This window comes from Agelaius phoeniceus, chromosome 3 (assembly GCF_051311805.1).
Source record: "Agelaius phoeniceus isolate bAgePho1 chromosome 3, bAgePho1.hap1, whole genome shotgun sequence".
Taxonomy (NCBI): Eukaryota; Metazoa; Chordata; class Aves; order Passeriformes; family Icteridae; genus Agelaius; species Agelaius phoeniceus.
Window position 1 is genome coordinate 112,282,659 of NC_135267.1, and position 18,768 is coordinate 112,301,426.

At 45.5% G+C, this 18,768-nt stretch overlaps 1 protein-coding gene across 9 annotated transcripts in view; it reads left to right on the plus strand.

Moving 5' to 3' along the window:
* The window catches only part of SPTBN1 (spectrin beta, non-erythrocytic 1), a 116,092-nt gene that overhangs the window by 78,351 nt on the left and 18,973 nt on the right, over positions 1–18,768 (plus strand). For 7 of the 9 annotated variants that reach the window (XM_077176204.1, XM_077176203.1, XM_077176209.1 and 4 more), the window contains 14 exons: positions 159–276; positions 1,547–1,705; positions 2,312–2,614; positions 3,396–3,549; positions 4,260–5,133; positions 5,273–5,407; positions 5,994–6,750; positions 6,968–7,170; positions 11,844–11,934; positions 15,647–15,793; positions 17,134–17,397; positions 17,719–17,943; positions 18,088–18,177; positions 18,413–18,691. In XM_077176204.1, coding sequence (XP_077032319.1) covers positions 159–276; positions 1,547–1,705; positions 2,312–2,614; positions 3,396–3,549; positions 4,260–5,133; positions 5,273–5,407; positions 5,994–6,750; positions 6,968–7,170; positions 11,844–11,934; positions 15,647–15,793; positions 17,134–17,397; positions 17,719–17,943; positions 18,088–18,177; positions 18,413–18,691 — 3,799 coding nt within the window. The remainder of the gene's footprint in view (positions 1–158; positions 277–1,546; positions 1,706–2,311; positions 2,615–3,395; positions 3,550–4,259; positions 5,134–5,272; positions 5,408–5,993; positions 6,751–6,967; positions 7,171–11,843; positions 11,935–15,646; positions 15,794–17,133; positions 17,398–17,718; positions 17,944–18,087; positions 18,178–18,412; positions 18,692–18,768) is intronic. The other 2 variants (XM_054628992.2, XM_054628993.2) reach the window with 1 other exon arrangement.

Genomic DNA, 18,768 nt, shown 5'->3' on the forward strand with positions numbered 1-18,768 from the left:
TCTCTGCCATGGCAGGGAGTGTAACTGGATGGGCTTTAAGGTCCTTTCCAATCCAAACTATTCTGTCAAACCATGATTCTATAATTATACCGTAGCAATGTATACCTTAGTAATGAAAGTTTGATTGTAGCTCAATTCTCTTGCAAAATTTTGTTTAGATTTACAGAAAAAGGAAACCTGGAAGTGCTGCTTTTTACCATCCAAAGCAAAATGAGAGCCAACAATCAGAAAGTGTACATGCCAAGGGAGGGCAAACTCATCTCTGACATTAACAAGGTAAACTGTGCAGCTCCTCCCCTGTGACTCAGGATATTGCTGTTTTCTCTCAACCACATTTGTTCTTCTCAAAAACACTTGTGATCTCCAGCCTTGATGTAAGGCTGTAAGGGATGGGTGAGGTGGGGTGACCTTTTCCCATAGGTCAGATTTACTACCCTGAGCCAGGCCTGGGCTGTCCTCAGCATCTGTAGGAGCTTCTGCTAATGGGGCTGCCAGCTCTGCCTTGCCCCTCGTGGTCCTGGCTCTTGGACAGAAGTGACAGAAGGCAGCAGCAGTAGGTGCTGTGCCCTCCCCTTCACCTCCCAGTGCCCTGCCTGGGCATTGTGGATCCCTCTGGGGTCCTGCAGCCTGCTCTCTGCAGCTGCAGCTGCCAGGGCAGGGCTGGGCACAGCAGAGTTGACAGGCTCTCTCAAGGATAACAAACAGCTTCAGCCTGGCAGCTTTCTCCTTTGTGTTTGATCGTGCTTGGCAGTCCCAGACCAGCTGTTGTGGGTGTCTGTGGCCTCATCCCAGGGAGCAGCAAACTGCTCAGCTCCCCTGGTTGCTGGAGGAATGCCCAAAATAGTTGTGTTTCAGGCAGTTTCACATCTGTTTGGATTTAGATTTAGTTTATGTTTAATTGAGGGGTTTTCGTTGTCTGTAAGATCTGAGAGGTGATTAGCTGACTTCCAACATGCTTCTAAGACTGCTGATTTTTGTAATATTATCATCATGCATGTGAGTAACTTCTGGCTTGGGGGGAATAAAGGACTTGTAAGCACAGAAGTAGCCAAATTCTGCAGTTGTTTTCTTTTCCAAAGTGTAGTAAAGAACAACAGTTGTATGTTGATTTTGGAGGTGAGAGGCCATGAATCTCTAATTCCCATTTCCTAAAGGAGGAAGATAGAATCTGCATGTTTGGGAGTAGCACTCAGGAGATTTTATTTTTTTAAATAAACACTTTCTTACACATTCAAGCCAGGTGGTTTCCTTAGGCTTTGTTGGGAAGGGGGTAAGAAAGGAGAAAATGAATCTGGGATAAACAACTTGCTCAGAAAATGACTGATTAATTGAGAACAGATTTTAAGTCATGTGTTTAAATTAGCAAACAAGGTGTAGGGCCAGCCAGTGCAAACTGGATTTATGGGCTTATAAATAATTGAACCAGTTTGGTGAAAGTTGCCTGTGGTGACTTCAGCCCTGATTTCATGCAAAGGAGATGGGATTTATCATAATCTTGTAAGAATGTGTTGTTTAGAAGCCATGTGTTTTTCCTCCACATCTTCAGGCCTGGGAAAGACTGGAAAAAGCTGAACATGAAAGAGAACTGGCACTGCGAAATGAGCTCATCAGACAAGAGAAACTGGAACAACTTGCACGGAGATTCGATCGCAAGGCAGCTATGAGAGAAACTTGGCTGAGTGAAAATCAACGTCTCGTTTCTCAGGTGCTGCTCTCAGAAATTGTCTGGGTGACTAAAATGGTTCCCATGAGTAATTACAGGATGCAGTTCTTGCAAGGAGAACATTTTTTCCCTGTGCCTCATATTTTACTACGTTAATATAGGTGTATATTTATTTATTGTGTTTAGTTACTCTATATGTGTATATACTGTACATCCTCTCTTTTATACATTTGGGATTCCCTTCCTTGAACCTACCAGACTGTGGTCAGGAGAATTTGATGAGGAAATAACTACCCACAGTCAATATTTTCTTTATCTGAATATTTTGGTGAGTTCAGTGAAATTAGCCTAGGAGTTAATTTTATTGTTTAATATTAGAAATGATAATATTAGATCAGCCCCAGACCTAATCCTGATGGCCATGTGATTCTTCCCCCAAGGGCAGTGAATAATATCTCTGATTTTATCAGTGGTTCTTTATTATCAGAGGCATCTCTTATTTTATTTAAAGAAGACTCTTGGGAGCATTTTGAGGTCCTGGATTTGCTAACAAGCGTGTTTTGCCAAGTCAGAACTGACAGCAGAAGTTGAGCAGTGAGACTTTAGTCCTCAGCAGCCATTCCTGAAGAAGTTCCTCTGTCTTTGCAGGACAATTTTGGCTTTGACCTCCCAGCAGTGGAGGCTGCCACGAAGAAGCACGAGGCCATCGAGACGGACATCGCGGCGTACGAGGAGCGCGTTCAGGCTGTGGTGGCCGTGGCGAAGGAGCTCGAGACCGAAAACTACCACGACATCAAACGCATCACTGCAAGGAAGGACAATGTTATCCGCCTGTGGGAGTATCTCCTGGAGCTGCTCCGGGCACGGAGACAGCGCCTGGAGATGAACCTTGGGCTGCAGAAGATTTTCCAGGAAATGCTGTACATTATGGACTGGATGGATGAGATGAAGGTGGGTGGAAGTCCTTTGAGAATGCAGGCCAAATATTGCTCAGAGGTGTATGTGTCCCTTTCTGTCAAGTTTTAAGATTCATTTTGCCCCTCTGGTTTAGTAGAGACCCAGAAGATCCACATTCAAGAGCAGTGAACAAATTCCTTATGATTAGTTAACAATAAAGATTAAAACCACATTAAGGAAAAAGAACAAGTTCACTCCTATAAAAAGCTACTTTCCAGCTTCATGTTTGTCTCATAGAGCCCACAAGTTTTGGTCACAGTGCTTGGGTAAAGATGACAGATTTGGTAAAAGGGAATTAAATAAACTCTCTCCATCATGATTTACATGGGGAGCAAGTCACCTCTTCACCTCTCTGCTTTAAAAAGCTTGAATTTCTTCCTGTCTGTTCTCCTGGGATCTGGGAAGGGAAAGGACCACAACTTGTCCATCAGCCAGCAGAACTTGGAAGCTGTTGGAGGAAAGAAACAGCTCAGCAGGAGCCCACAGCACCTTTGGCTGAGTGCTGCTCCTTGGCCCTGCTGAGCTAACTCAGCCTCTCAGCATCCTAGACTGCAAATTCATTAAAGACCAGTCAAGTTCTTCATGGTTGCCAGTGATTTCAAAACTGCTGGCTCAAATTTGTATCAGCCATGTCTCTACATTTGAAATTTCTGTCATTATGGGCTTGGAGTTCCTCTGACCTAAGGTACCAACAGATAACAGTGCCTGGAGTGCCAAAGAAGCAAACAGCTTATGGCCTTCAGCCTGTTTTACTTGTCTTCCTCATTTTGTTCAGGTGCTTTTACTGTCCCAAGACTATGGCAAGCATTTGTTGGGAGTTGAGGATCTGCTGCAGAAACACGCTCTGGTGGAAGCTGACATTGCTATTCAGGCTGAGAGAGTGAGAGGGGTCAATGCCTCTGCTCAGAAGTTTGCCACCGATGGAGAAGGTAACCAGCACCCAACATACCCCTTTTGTCTTAATTACCTATGAGGTTATCTGTGAGACTCATTAGTTCTGCAAGATAGGTTAACTAAATTCCCCACCATAATGAGAGAATCCAGCTCCATTTGTTCCTTCTGTACTCCGCATTTCAGTGATTCATTTGTCCAGGAGCCTGCTCAGGAATTGAGTGTGGCATTGTGCCTTGCATGGGATGTCACACTGCTCACCAGCAGCTGCTGTGACTTTGTAGAGGTCACCGCAGTTCCCCATGCTGTGTTCCTAATGCAAACATTTTCACAGACTGTTGGACCCAGTCTGATGGTGTCCTGATTTATCCTAAAAGGAAGCAATTCCCTAGAGCCCAGTGCTGCTAACAGAGTAAATGGCGTCCATTTTGTGCAGTTGTGTATAAATCTGAACTCAGTGAATTTTGTCTCACTGGAAACAGTCGCGAATATCTTTCCTTTTGGGGTTTTTTTTTTTTTTTGTCTTTTGGAAAGAATAGTATTTTCTAGTCTGTGTTATTGTGTGGTGGAGCTTGAACACTTCCCACTCACTTTCCTTAGACTAACCATGGATTATTTCATGTAAACCTTGTAGCTGGCACGCGTAGGAATTCAGAGCTCTGTGAATTCAGAGGAATTCACAGCTCCCCCCCAGCTGTGGGGATGGGAGTGAGCGAGCCCAGGTGGTAACCCACGTTCTCTGTCCCAGCAGGTTACAAGCCCTGTGACCCACAGGTGATCCGGGACCGCGTGGCTCACATGGAGTTCTGCTACCAGGAGCTCTGCCAGCTCGCGGCCGAGCGCCGCGCGCGCCTCGAGGAGTCCCGGCGCCTCTGGAAATTCTTCTGGGAAATGGCTGAAGAGGAGGGCTGGATCAGGGAGAAGGAGCAGATCCTGTCATCTGATGACTACGGGAAGGACCTAACCAGTGTCGTCCGACTCTTGAGTAAACACAAGGCGTTTGAGGATGAGATGAGCGGCCGCAGCGGCCACTTTCAGCAGGCGATAAAAGAAGGTGAAGACATGATCGCGGAAGAGCATTTTGGGTCTGAGAAGATCAGAGAAAGAATTAAGGATATCCGGGAGCAGTGGGCTAACCTGGAGCAGTTATCTGCCATTAGGAAGAAGCGGCTGGAGGAAGCCTCTCTCCTTCACCAGTTCCAGGCTGATGCTGACGATATTGATGCGTGGATGTTGGACATCCTCAAGATTGTCTCCAGCAATGATGTTGGCCATGATGAATATTCCACTCAGTCCTTGGTCAAGAAGCACAAAGATGTGGCTGAAGAGATTGCGAGCTACCGGCCGACCATCGACTCTCTTCACGAGCAGGCCAAGGCCCTGCCACAGGAGCACGCGGAATCTCCGGATGTGCAAGGCAGGTTGTCCGGAATCGAGGAGAGATACAAAGAGGTTGCTGAGCTGACCCGGCTGCGTAAACAGGCCCTGCAGGATACCCTCGCTCTCTATAAGATGTTCAGCGAGGCAGATGCTTGTGAGCTTTGGATCGACGAAAAGGAGAAGTGGCTGAATAATATGCAGATTCCAGAGAAGCTTGAGGACCTGGAAGTGATCCAGCACAGGTGAGAATGCCTTTACCAGGAAGTTTGGGGAATACTGGGTGGAAGTGTTTTACCCCAGCTACCTTTCCCAACTTGCCTGTGGCTCAGATTCTCTAATGCCTGGGGGATCTTGTGTTTGTTTGTTTTCCCCCCACTCCAGGTTTGAAAGCTTGGAGCCAGAAATGAACAACCAGGCATCCCGTGTGGCTGTGGTGAACCAGATTGCCAGGCAGCTGATGCACAGTGGCCACCCTGGGGAGAAGATCAAAGCACAGCAAGATAAACTCAACACAAGGTAAGTGAAAGCCTCGTGCTCAAGAACATCACACCAGCTGGAACAAGTATGGTGGGGTCATTTGATTTTCTTAAGTAGGCTTTTTTAAGATATTCTGATGCTGTTACCTGAAGTATCTTTAAGGCTTCAAAAGGAAAGAGTTGTGCCTTTCAAATACTTGATTATCAGGTAGAGTTTTGCTCTTGACTTAAACAGGCCCTGAGTGTGTCAGCACCTTGATTTGAGAGATGGAAATTGACTGTAATAATTACTATGATAAAAAAGAAATCAATACAGTTTTGTGCAAACTCCCGCATTTTTTAGCTTCAGAATGAACCAAGGGAGTGTGAAAAGTTGGTGTAGCTGCCAATTTTTCTCTTGAGGAAAAATTATATTCAGAGTGCTGGTACTTGTCACATTCTAATACAGACCATATCTGGGTTAATGATTGCTTTGCTAGAAATACTGATGGTGTGGGAAGGACTGAGGAAACCCTGAGTAGCTGGGTTTACCAAGCTGCTGAGAGCAGCTGCTCACTCAGCAATGCTGCCACATCCTTTTCCCACAAATCTCAATTTCTCTGCTCTCCTCTCCTCACACATTTCAGGTGGAGCCAGTTCAGAGAACTGGTAGATAGGAAGAAGGATGCTCTGCTCTCTGCTCTGAGTATCCAGAACTACCATCTTGAATGTAATGAAACCAAATCCTGGATCAGGGAAAAGACCAAAGTGATTGAGTCCACACAAGACCTGGGTAACGACCTGGCTGGAGTGATGGCCTTGCAGAGGAAGCTGACGGGCATGGAACGGGACCTGGTGGCCATCGAAGCCAAGCTCAGTGACCTGCAGAAGGAGGCAGAGAAGCTGGAATCAGAGCATCCTGACCAGGCACAAGCCATCCTTTCACGGCTTGCAGAGATCAACGACGTGTGGGAAGAAATGAAGACCACCCTGAAGAACCGGGAAGAGTCCCTGGGAGAGGCCAGCAAGCTGCAGCAGTTCCTGAGAGATCTGGATGACTTCCAGTCCTGGCTCTCCAGAACACAGACTGCAATTGCCTCCGAAGACATGCCCAACACCCTGACAGAGGCTGAGAAGCTGCTCACTCAGCACGAGAATATCAAGAATGAAATCAACAACTATGAGGAAGATTATCAGAAGATGAGGGACATGGGTGAGATGGTGACACAAGGACAAACTGACGCTCAGTACATGTTCCTGCGCCAGCGCCTGCAGGCTTTGGACACCGGATGGAATGAGCTTCACAAAATGTGGGAGAACAGGCAAAATCTCCTTTCCCAGTCTCATGCCTACCAGCTGTTCCTCAGAGACACCAAGCAAGCAGAAGCTTTCCTTAATAACCAGGCAAGTGGTCAAGATATACCTGACTTCATTTCTACAGCTTGGCACTGTGTACTTCAAGCAATTAACAGACCAAATCTATTGGCAGGAGAGCCACAAGCAGACAAATTGTCCTTTTCTTACTGTATTTTACTTCAAACTGTTCTTGGGAGGTGTCTGCTGTTGGAACAGCAGCATAGCCTGAGTGTAACAGTTTTCTCTCTGATTTCTTTAATCCCAGGAGTATGTTCTGGCGCACACAGAGATGCCAACCACCTTGGAAGGAGCAGAAGCTGCTATTAAAAAGCAGGAGGATTTCATGACCACCATGGATGCCAATGAAGAAAAGATCAATGCAGTTGTGGAGACAGGCAGGAGGCTCGTTAGCGATGGGAACATTAACTCTGATAAAATCCAGGAGAAAGTGGACTCAATTGATGACAGGTAAGGGCAGAATGGTGGTACAATGTAGCTGTTCCTCCTTTAATTCTGTTCTCTGAGAGATTCCCTTTTATCAGGATTCAAAGGCAAAGTAACAGCTTCGAAAATGTCTGTTCCAGACTGTTTTCTTTGTCTCATGGAAAAATAGGAACTGTCATGTTTCAAGAATGCACCAGGCTCATCTTAGTTAAACAATAACTTTCCCACTTTCTAGAGGCTTAGTAGGTAATGAGCTCCCTACCCAGAATTTTGTTGTTTGAGTGTTGCCTTGTAATTCTTGGAGTATGAGCAGACTTGATGCTCTGGTGGGAGCTGCAGCAGTTGGCTGTGTCTGGTTCCACCAGTCTCAGTTTCCTCTGCTGCCCCCGAGCTGGTGTAATTACAATAACTTATTCCTGTCCTTCCTCTGGAGAAGGAATGTGGCTCTTCAAGGGTGTAATTGGCATTACATGCACCCCACCCACTCGACTTTGATCACCTCTTCCAGCTTGTCTGGCCCTTCTGGGATCAGATTAGGAAGCACTGGTACAAGTGTGTCTTTCATCCCAGAACAAGTGCTTTGCTTTCTCTCTCTGGCTGTGGCATGGATGCTGTAGAACATTAAAAGTTTCTTTTTCTTTGAAACCCAAATGTTCAGTTTTGATGGCTGTTGTTCTTTCTGCTTTTGGTTTGGATAACAGTGGAGTCTTTCAAGGCACTGTGAGTGTCAGAGCACAGCAGTGAGCTGTGAAATGTCACTGATGACCTTCCCATCAGACTTCCATCTCCCCACAGCTGGTAAGCTCAGGTTCTCCTGGTACCTTCATCTCCAAGGAGAAACTGAACTGAAGTAGTTCAGAAAATGTTGTACCTTTCCTGTTTGGGCAGAGATGTCCCACTGTGTGTGCACCCACTTCAGCCATGCTTCATGGCTTCAGGAAAGGCAGCTCTTGCTGTTCCCAGAGTTTGCTGAGGGCCTCTGACAGCTGAACCCCCAGGCTACCCCACATTGTCTCTCTCTCACCAGCTTAGCTCTAGATCCCAGAGAGAATCTGCAAAGGCCAGGAAGAGGAGATTATATGAAAACAATCAAGGGGGCAACTAGGACAGTGATTTTCCTTATTTACCCTCTCTAAGGGCCCTCTACTCTAAGTTTTCCCATCCACTTAGGAAAGCAGGAGAGCTTGATCCCAGCCTTCTGGTCAGGTGTCCTCTTTCTGCAGCTTTTGGAATGAAAGGAAAGCATCCAAGGATATCATAGCAAATGGGCAGCTGCATCTTGCAGTCTGAAGTGGCTGGAGTGAGACACAGCTTCAGCCCATGTCCTGGTGGCTGTCACCCCAGTGCAGCTGCTCCTCTGTGCCCCGTTGTCCCCGCTGTCCTGCCTGGGGGACGTGTGCTGGAGCTCCTGCTGGAACTGAGCATTTCCTCAATTCCAGAGCTATTTATGCCAAGCGCTGCAAAAACCATCCGGAGCTGCTGTCCAGGAAATCCGTGTGGCTGCTCCCCGGCTCTGGGGGGCTGATAAGCCTCCAGAACAAAGCCCTGGGGCTGCCTGCATGGGAGGGGTAGCAAAGGAAGCCTCTTTGCTTGCATAAAAAGTGGCTCTCCCAGCCGAGCTCCACCTGGATGTCTGACAAAGGACCAAAACAAACAAGCACAAATATGTGCAGTGGCTCCGTACTTCCCATAAGGAGCTCTTTGTAGTTTCTGGTATTGTTCAGAGTGGGTTTTGCAGTGGTGCTTTTGAGCTGTTCCTGAGGAGACCCCATTGGCCCTGCCCTGGGATGGTTCCCATCTCAATAGGGATGGCACAAGAGGAAGGAAAGTGCAATAGGAAAGGAACACAGAGCACAACTTTTTAGTGCAGTTCACAAGCAAGAATGAATGAGCATAAGGACATGGAGTAAGGGTAAGGGAAGAAGAAGATGGGTTTGCATCAAGCTGTCACCAACTAGCTTTTCCAGCTGGGAAAGAAGCTGTTCTCCCTGTGCAGCTGTCCCTGCTTGGGTGACTTCTGCTGCTCTGAAGCATTTTCTCCTCCATTTTCTCTCGGAAGAGTGTTGGGGAACTGCCCCTCTCCATGTGCCTGCTTATGGCCTCTGATTCTGCAAGGGAGATTTAGCCTAAGGACAGTGGCACAAGTTGTGGTCTGAGCCTGTTTTACATCAACTTTTGTATTTGTGCAACTTTCTGCTCAACAGAGAACAGAAGTAAGTTTTGTTCTTGCCCATTCAGAAGGGAGAGTGCCTTGTTTGCTGGAGCAATGAAAGAAGCTAAAACTGCCTTTCATATATCTCAGGATCCCTAGCAGGCAGCTGCATTCACACCATGTGTAAGATTTATTATTTCTGCACAGGCTTTGAAACCCACAGGCTTACAGTTAAACCACAAGTGGTTTTGTCAGTTTTCAGCACTGTCAGCATTCTCAGGGGCCTCTGGGAGTCAACCTGGGGACACCGGGCAAATTCTGGATTAATTTGTGTCAGACACCTCCTTGTGCTGAACAGATCTTACACTTATAGTGTAATTCCTATGTGTGATACAGAACTCAAAGCCATTCTTAATAACTGGAGTCTGCAGAGCAAACTATTCTTCCACAAGCTGTTCTAGAAAATTAGTAAGAATCTGTCATTGACAACCTTAAGTGTGAATTCTTTAAAAGAATTTAGGGATATCTGAACAAGGAGTTACTGATATTTAGGTAAAGCTAGTCTGGAGCAGAACAGACTAAATAACTTCTTAAAATCCTTTATTCCCATTAAAAAGTCAGTGATGAAAACACAGGAATTCCTGTCTGTTCCAGCAGTGCCCATCCTCAAAATGCTCACTCCAGGTCACCTTGAACAAAACACCCTTGTACAGTTACATAGCTCTAAGCACCAAAGATCATATTTGTTATGCTATGGCATCATCTGTTTGATGTCCCTGCATGGTTTCCTGCAAAGTCCTTCTAGTCAGTATTTCCAACACTCCATGTGAGATATTTTTATTAGGTTTTTAAAATTTTGATTTTTTCAACATAAGAACTTCTGTACTTAAATCTATTCAAGCACCATGAAAGTTCTCCTTTAAACTTCCCAACTCGTGTCCTCTCCAGAATACGTGAGTCTGTAATGTAATCTAACCTTAAATCTCTGAAATCAGCCTGATAAAATCACCCCAGCAGTTCTTTGCTTCATTTTAACAACCTGAGTAATGCAGTGTGTTTGCCCAGGCATATAAAAGCCAGCCAAGAAAGAGTGGAGTCAAACCCAGGGATGTTTGCCTCATTAGAGAGGTTTTTCCTAAGGCACAGTTTGTGTCTTTTCCTTTGTGTTCCTCTGTCAAAACTTCAGCCTCACCTGGGCTTGGACTCCAGGCTGTTGCTTTGATGGTTCCACGTGTCTTCCTTGCCATGCAATCCATAAATCATTTTCTTGACTGCACCTATAGAGATGCTGCTTCCCTGGTTGATTCAAGGCAGCTGTTGAGGCCAAAGAGGAGCAAATTGTAGTCCTCTAAAGGGTTTTCTCCTATTCCTCTGCCTACAGACCTTTTGCTTTTATAGAAAATGTCTCCAAGTATTCCTTGTGTTTCTGAAGTCACTAAATTGGTGCCAGAGAGCTTGCTGTGGTAACTTACTGCAGATCAGGAAAAGTGGTGTCATAATCCAGTTGTCATCAGCATGTGATTTATGGTCTTCTGGAGTATCATGAGTCTCTGGAGATCTCCACTAACATGGATTTATTTAGCTTTTGCCAGCATGTGCTGAGCTCATCTTATAAATTGCTACCCTTTAAAATAATTTCCAACTCTCAATCCATATTTATCTTATTACAAATGGCAGCAATATTTCACTTTAAACCCCTGCACAGTGCAATAGGAATAAGCCTAGCACAATGAGCAGTAAATAAAAATTGTCTTCTTTACTCTGTCTCTTCCTTGTTAATTGCCTCATAAATAATGAAAGGATGGAAGGACAGGGATAACTACTCCAAATTAAGCATTTTTAAAAACATGCCCAGAGGTACCTTGGGAATCAGCCCCATTCCATTTGAAGGACCCACCACAACCTTTGGGACTGCCAGCATGACTCATCCTTCAAGGGGCAAACAGGGGTGAATCAAATTAGGGCTTCTGGATTAACCTTTCCTTCTCTTCTGGCTGCTCTTAAACACTCTGAAAAATATGTTCCAAGTGCTTCCATAAAGCTTCTGTGTGCAGAACCACCCATGGATGCTGCACATAGGTAAACACAGCCTTGGGAAGGTTCTGTGGCCCAGCTCAGCTTTGTGCAGGACAAGGAGGTGCTGAAGGTGTTTTACCAAGAGCATTCCAGCAGGTGCACCCTGCAAGGGCCACACAACTTCATCTTACTGTGCAATTTGCAGTTTTCTTGTGTGTTTTGGCAAACAGCCTGAACTCTCCTGTGGGCTTAAAATGAGTGGGCCAAATTCTGTCCATAGCATGTTGTGAAACCCTGCTGACTTCAGAATGTTCTGTGTGTATTTAACAGGTCACAAAAACAAGGACATGTGGAACTTCAGTGAGCCCATTAAATAACACACTCCAAAATGTCCTTTGAAAGGCAGCAAAGGACACACACCACAAACTTCCCAGCACCTGTAGTCCAAGGAGGCTCCAAAACCCAACAGTGACAGTTTTCATGAAATGCCTATTTCATTTCCTTTCTCTGTTGTTTTTTTTCTGACCAGACATAGGAAGAACCGTGAAGCAGCCAGTGAACTTTTGATGAGACTGAAAGATAACAGGGATCTCCAAAAGTTTCTTCAGGATTGCCAAGAGGTAAATCATGGCCTTTCACTTTTATTGCTGAAAGCTGCATCCTGCAGAAGAGCATTCTCACTCCATATTTTATGAGGGCTGGAATGCTCAGTCATCCAGCAGTATTTAGTGTGGAGTAAACATAAAAAAACCTCTGACCATACCACTGCAAAAAATAATGTTTGTTTTTTCTTTTCTCATGAACCAGATTTTCTTTTGTCATATAAGCTATAAAGACATAGAAAACTGTCAAAAGCAGTGAAGATTTTCTGCTGTGATAGAAATTATAAACATGTGGAATGCAGTGGGATTAGCAGTGTACTTACTAAGAGTTTTGTCTGCAGCTGTACAGATGGATGTGGCCTGATGCAGGTGATTTCAAGTGATTTCTAGCAAACATTAGTCAGAAGAATAGGAGGTTAAGAATAAAAAAGGAGCAAGATTAAGCTGTGTCATTTATGTGTGATTTACCTGATAGTTTACATGTGTTTAAAACTGTTAAGTATTATAACATTTGAAAAAAGAAATTATTTCCAGATTTTCTAATCACTTACATGGACTGTTTACACTGAAGACAACATTTTAAAGTTTAGAATACTCTTGTTCCTAGCACAAGGAATTAATCAAGTAATTTTCAGGTTATTTCATGGAGTACTGGCAGATAATAAAGAGCTTTGCCTGTGAGGTTTTGATCAGAAACTGGGGAAGTGATATCTGCTGCTTGGTTGCCTGGATTCAATGTTTTCCAGCATTGCATAAGCTGTCCATGAGCTTGCCTTCAATTGCTTCTTCCTTGGTAGTTAAAACATGACAGATTAGCAAAAAATCTGCTGTTATTAGCAGCAGCTTCTTCCTTCCTCTGTGACAGCTCTGGTTCAAAGATCCCCTGGCTCTCAGGGCTCTCCTGGCCTCAGTGGCAGTGTGGGTGTGTTCCCTAGGATCTGGTTATTCCCCCTATATCACTGGAAGAAAAAGGAAAGCATAAAAGCTCTGGTGTTGGCTGCCTGAATGCTTTTCCTCTCCCTTGTTTCTCTCCAGCCACTAAAACAAGGATGTCTCGACTGCACAGTTCAAAGACAAACTTACAATTATCCAAATGTCAGGGATTTCTCCAATTCTCTTTGAGAGGAATTAACTTTGGTGATAATTGAAGGGCTGTTTCCTGAGAAAACTTAAAATTTACATCCGTGTGGGACCTGCTGACACCTCCTTTGGGCTGGAGGGTTTGAGGTGAAGCAACACTGTCCTGTGGGGTGGAAGGGAGCCAAGGCAACACCTCCCCCTTGGCTTTTTCCTCAGCACTGCCTGTGAAGCTGGGAATTGTTAGGGAGCAGCTTTAAGCCAGTCCCCATTTCAGCCAGCAATGATCCCTTGGCCTGCTGCTGCCTTAGGGACAGTTTCTCATCTGTCTGTAACCTGAGGAAAGGCAGAGCAGCCCCTCCCTTCCCAGGGCAGCCACATTGTCACTGTCACCCCTCACTGAGGTGTTTGAGAGTGTGGCCTCCTGCCCCTCACTCTTCCTGCAGAGCTGGGGAGGAGTGTGGCACTCCAGAGCAGTGGGATGATGCTCCTTACAGCAGACCAGCAGTGATAACCCCCCCTCTGGGGTCACAGGTGGGGGAAAACAGCAGATCTTGTTGTAGTGAGGAGTCAGAAACACTGTCACAGGTTAGTCCTGGGGTGCTGCTTTTCCAGCTGTTTCTTGCACTCATCAACATGAATGTGTAAAATAAACTTGCCAAGTGAATGAAACAGTGACAGCAGAAAATTCTGACTGGAGGAGATGTGATAAATGTTGCCATTTAGTTTTCTTTGACTTCCTGCTCTTTCTCAGCTCACCTTCAAGGGAAGAGTTTACAGCTGACCTTCCCTCTGAGTGCTTGGAAGCCCCAGCACTGTCTGGGCTCATTTCTCCAGGGCCCTGCTGAAAGCTCTTGGCAGACTCTGCACTCTGAAGTTTCTGTCCCAGAGTGTGCTGGCAGGATTTGCCATGTGAGCCTCCCTGCAGGATGGGCTGGCAGCTTGGCTCCTGGCACAGTCTGGAAGTGCAGCAGCACTCAGCCTTTCCCCTTGCCTTGCTGCTGCCCCAGGCTCACAAGGATTTGTCTCTGCATTTCCCTTCTTTCCTGCAGGCTTGGCAATGCAGAGTGGCAGCCAAGAGCAGGGTCTTGTGTATAGGTGCAAAGGATGGAGGAAGGCTCACCCTCTCCTGGCCTTAACAACTTCTGGAGGAATAAATACTCCAACTGTGCTTTTGAGGCAATTTAGGGAACTGTATTATTTTCTGAAAATCTACTTTCACACTCAAGGTACTGATTTTTAGTTCCTGTAGTGGTTTCAAAACCCAGATTTTAGCAGTGAGTCCTTAAATATTTTATCTGCATTTCTGTGCTCTGAGGGGTTTATCCCAGCAGGCCCTGGCTGTGAACCACATGCTGTCCCTGTCTTGCCTTCCTCCAGCTGGTCACAGGAATGATCCAGCCTCCCCTTGGGAAGCACTTCTAAATCCCCAGAAGCCTTAATGCTGTGGCTGAGTAAAAGCAAACAGTGAAAGCCAAGCAGTGCAATTTGCAGAGCAGAGCAGCTGTCTCCTCCCCAGAAAGGCAAGAGTAAAACCACTAATTCTGGGTTATATCTTAATCTCCATGTAGACTTTGACTGTTCAGCAGCACAGTAGCCTGTTCTAATGCAACCTTGTACCTACAGAGCTCTTCACTAACATGAGCAATTTTCTGGTTAGACTTGAATGGAAGATCCAATGAGGAGTTTCTCTGATTGCTCTGATAAGTTTTCCCTTCTTGGGGAGATTTAAGGAACAATTGAAGTTTTAAGGGGCAGTTGAAAAGAGGCTCATGAGTGATAAATGGAATTTTTTGCCCTGTGTCCTGAGAACTTATCAAAGGCCTCTGTTCCTCTCCTTTTTGGGCTGCTTGCTCACCCGAGTGCTGTTCTAGAAACCAAGCTGAGATTTGTTTTGACATTTTCCGCTCTAAATATGCAGAAAATGGACCTTTTCAAATTCTGTAAACATTCCTGTGAATGTGGTTTTTATCCACACCTCAGGGATAGATGAGGCAGTCAGACTCACCCTGGGAGGAAATGCAATGTTGGCTGCTAGGATCATTTTCACATTCCATTTGCACTTGGCAAATCAACTGTCTCTTAAAGTATTGGTTTTCTCTAGTGGTGATATGGAAATTGTCCCCAGTGCCTTTGTACTTGCTGAAAATCAGACAGAAAACAATCTTGGATTTTATATAATGGGAAAAGGAAAGTCTCCAGTACCAAAACACTCCTGGAGATTGGATAAATAAACAAATTACTTATGTAAACCTATACAGTGAAAAGATTGAGGGGAAAAGGTACAAATGTGCTGTGAATTAATGGTACAAAACCATCTGTAAGAACCTCCACAAAACCATCTGACCAATAAGTGGTACACATGTCCCTGTTTCTCTTGCTATTGAACCTGTGTGTTTGATTCTGTTTATCACAGAGGTGATTCCTATCTGCTTGAATCGAGGGTTATTTATATATTGGAGATGGATGTTAGAATTGAATTGTTAAAGAGGCAGGTCCTTGGCTGAACCCTGAGTAAATCCCTGAGTAACAGCAGTCTCTGAATTCACACAACTCTTCTGTAGAGGCATCTCTTTATCCTTGATCTGGAGGCATTTTGCAGTATTTCACACCAGGAATGTTTCCTCACACCCCCATGTGTTTTCCTTCCCAGCTCTCCCTCTGGATCAATGAGAAGATGCTCACAGCCCAGGATATGTCCTATGATGAGGCGAGGAACCTGCACAGCAAGTGGCTGAAGCATCAGGCATTCATGGCAGAGCTTGCATCCAACAAAGAGTGGCTGGAGAAGATTGAAAAGGTAGGTAAAGTACATCCAAAAAATGCCCTTATCTTTGTCCAGGGTGGTTGTGCACAGAGATGGGATCTGTTCCTTTGCAGAACTGGTCCTTAAATCACCCTACAGCTGAGATTTCTGGTGCACTGTGTCTCCATCCAAGCCATTTTATTCTTCATTGATGTTAAAAGTCTTTTATCCAAGACATTCACTCAGACATTGGCTAAGGTGCCAGTTTAGTTTTGTCTAGTTTTCCTATCTGCCAGAAGGAAGGCAGAGCCTAAATTTCATACCCAAAGGATAAGTGGGGCAAGTGTTGGGATTTGAGCCAATGAAGTAGAAGCACTTCCCGGGAAATAACAGAATATAGAGAATAACTGAGTTTATTCTTCTGTGCTGCTAAGCTGGCTTCCATTCATTCAGAACTATAGCCAAGCTGCCTTTCCCCATGCAAAATTAGGGCATGAGGTAAAGAACATCCAGTTTTGTGATTAATTAAGATTCACAGCTCTGTATCAAGTTATTTGAAGCCTTAATATGCTGTGATGAGCTGTACTTCTCCCCCCCATTTCTCCTGTGCAGCTCTGGAGCACTGAGGAGTCTCCTCTTTAGCTCTGACAGTGGGTTTCTGTTCGGTGTAAGTTAGCTTAATTGCTCATTTCCTCTCCCACTTTGGCACTCCATATCCCATTAGAGGCTTTTCTGTGATCTACAAATAGCAATACCCTTTAATGGTGTAATTAGAAGGCTGCTCTTGGTACTGGAAGTTCCTTTTTAGTGATGCTAATACATCCTTCTCCTTTGCCTCTGAAAAATCAGATTGCAGCAAAGGACCAGGGTTGTGTACAGAGTTGTGACAGTCCCTGCATTAACATTCACATGGAATGTGCTGGGTTGGGGGCAGCATTCCCATCTGCACCCAGCTGAACAGATAGATAGGGATAATTAGAATAAAGACAATATTTCCCAAACTCTCCCAGCACTATGCTGTGTGTTCATGGTTCTCTGGTGATGTGGCCCCCAGGAGCTGGGGCCTCAGGAAATGCAGTGTGTGCAGCTCTGGCTCCCTGCTCCATCCTGCCTGAGCCATGGCCCCAGGAGCTCCCTTTGGGGAACATGTCCAATGGAGAAGAGAAAGGAGGCATTGCTTGACCTTCCCATTGCTAAAAATCCCTCTTCCAGGCAGCAGAGGGACCTGGGAGCTGATGTTCTGGAAGGAGTCACTGGATAATTGGAGATAGAAAATGAGTGGTTGATGCTGCCAGCAGATGAGAAATCCTGAGTGCTTATTAATCAGGATAATTGCCCTAACGGGCTATGAGTGCTCCCAAGGAGGTACCATTTGGTTGCTCTTTGCTTTGCAGGAGGGAATGCAGCTCATTGCAGAGAAACCAGAGACTGAGGCCGTGGTGAAGGAGAAGCTGACAGGTCTCCACCAAATGTGGGACGAGCTTGAATCCACCACCCAGACCAAGGCTCAGCGTCTCTTCGATGCAAACAAGGCAGAGCTTTTTACCCAGAGCTGTGCAGACCTGGATAAGTGGCTGAATGGTTTGGAGAGCCAAATCCAGTCAGATGACTACGGAAAAGATCTCACCAGTGTCAACATCCTGTTGAAGAAGCAGCAGGTAAACAGAGCATTGGGTGCAGCAGGCAGGCAGCTGATACCTGCACTTAAAGGAAGGGGCAGGGCAGGCTTTCAGTTTAGAAAATAAAGAACTGCTTTTCTTTCTTCCTATTCTTTCATGTATCTTTAAGAAGAAAAAGAAATTAATCCAGCAACAAAGAGTTATTAACAGTAGTTATAGTTATGGACAATAGTTATTAACATGGTAAAGCCTCACTGACCAGCATCTGTTCTCCCTTCTGAGGAAGCTGTTGATATGCCCTAGTTGTATGAACAGCTTTCATCCTGGTTTTCAGGACCCTTTTGCCATGTTTCTGTTTAGATGCTGGAGAATCAAATGGATGTCCGTAAGAAGGAGATAGAGGAGCTGCAAAGCCAGGCAAGGGCTTTGAGCCAAGAGGGCAAGAGCACAGATGAAGTCGATGGCAAACGCCTTACTGTAGAAAAGAAATTCTTGGAGCTGCTGGAGCCTTTGAATGAGAGGAAGGCCAACCTGCTGGCCTCCAAAGAGATCCACCAGTTCAACCGGGATGTGGAAGATGAAATTGTGAGTATCAAAGAAATCCTGTTCCCCAGCCAGGAGGAAAATGTTGGAATACGGCTGCTTTCTGCAGATTGTGTGTTCCAGCCTCTCTCTGCTGTCCCAAGTATATCTGGGGTTGTTTGAAATCCTGTGTACTCTCTCTTTCAGTTGTGGGTTGGAGAGAGGATGCCCATAGCTACATCTACTGATCATGGACACAACCTCCAGACTGTGCAGCTACTAATAAAGAAAAATCAGGTAAGTAGGTGCTGTTACATCTCCATACCTGCTATTTCTCCTTAGTGCTGACTAATTTTGGAAGGAAATGTTTGGGGTAAAACAATGGGTGCTGTGCATCACCACAGGGGTTGGCACAGCCCCAAGTTGCCCACATGAGCTGATGGTGGGAGTTTTGCTGCCCCTCTGGAGTTAAGACCCCTGGCTTGAATTTTCATTTTTGCATTGTCTCATCAGTCAATTTTCTCCCATGTAGACCCTTCAGAAAGAAATCCAGGGCCACCAGCCTCGTATCGATGACATTTTTGAGAGGAGTCAGAACATCATCACGGAGAGCAGCCCCAATGCTGAAGTCATCCAGCAGAGACTTGCAGACTTGAAGCAGCTGTGGAACCTCCTCATCGAGGAGACGGAGAAGCGCCACAAGCGCCTGGAGGAGTCTCACAGGGCTCAGCAGTATTACTTCGATGCAGCTGAGGCTGAGGCCTGGATGAGTGAGCAGGAGCTCTACATGATGTCAGAAGAGAAAGCCAAGGTGAGCAGCTCCACAGTGACACTACTTTGGCCTTAATTGCTTTGCTGAAGAGAGGCAGGTGACATAATTTGGTGTGG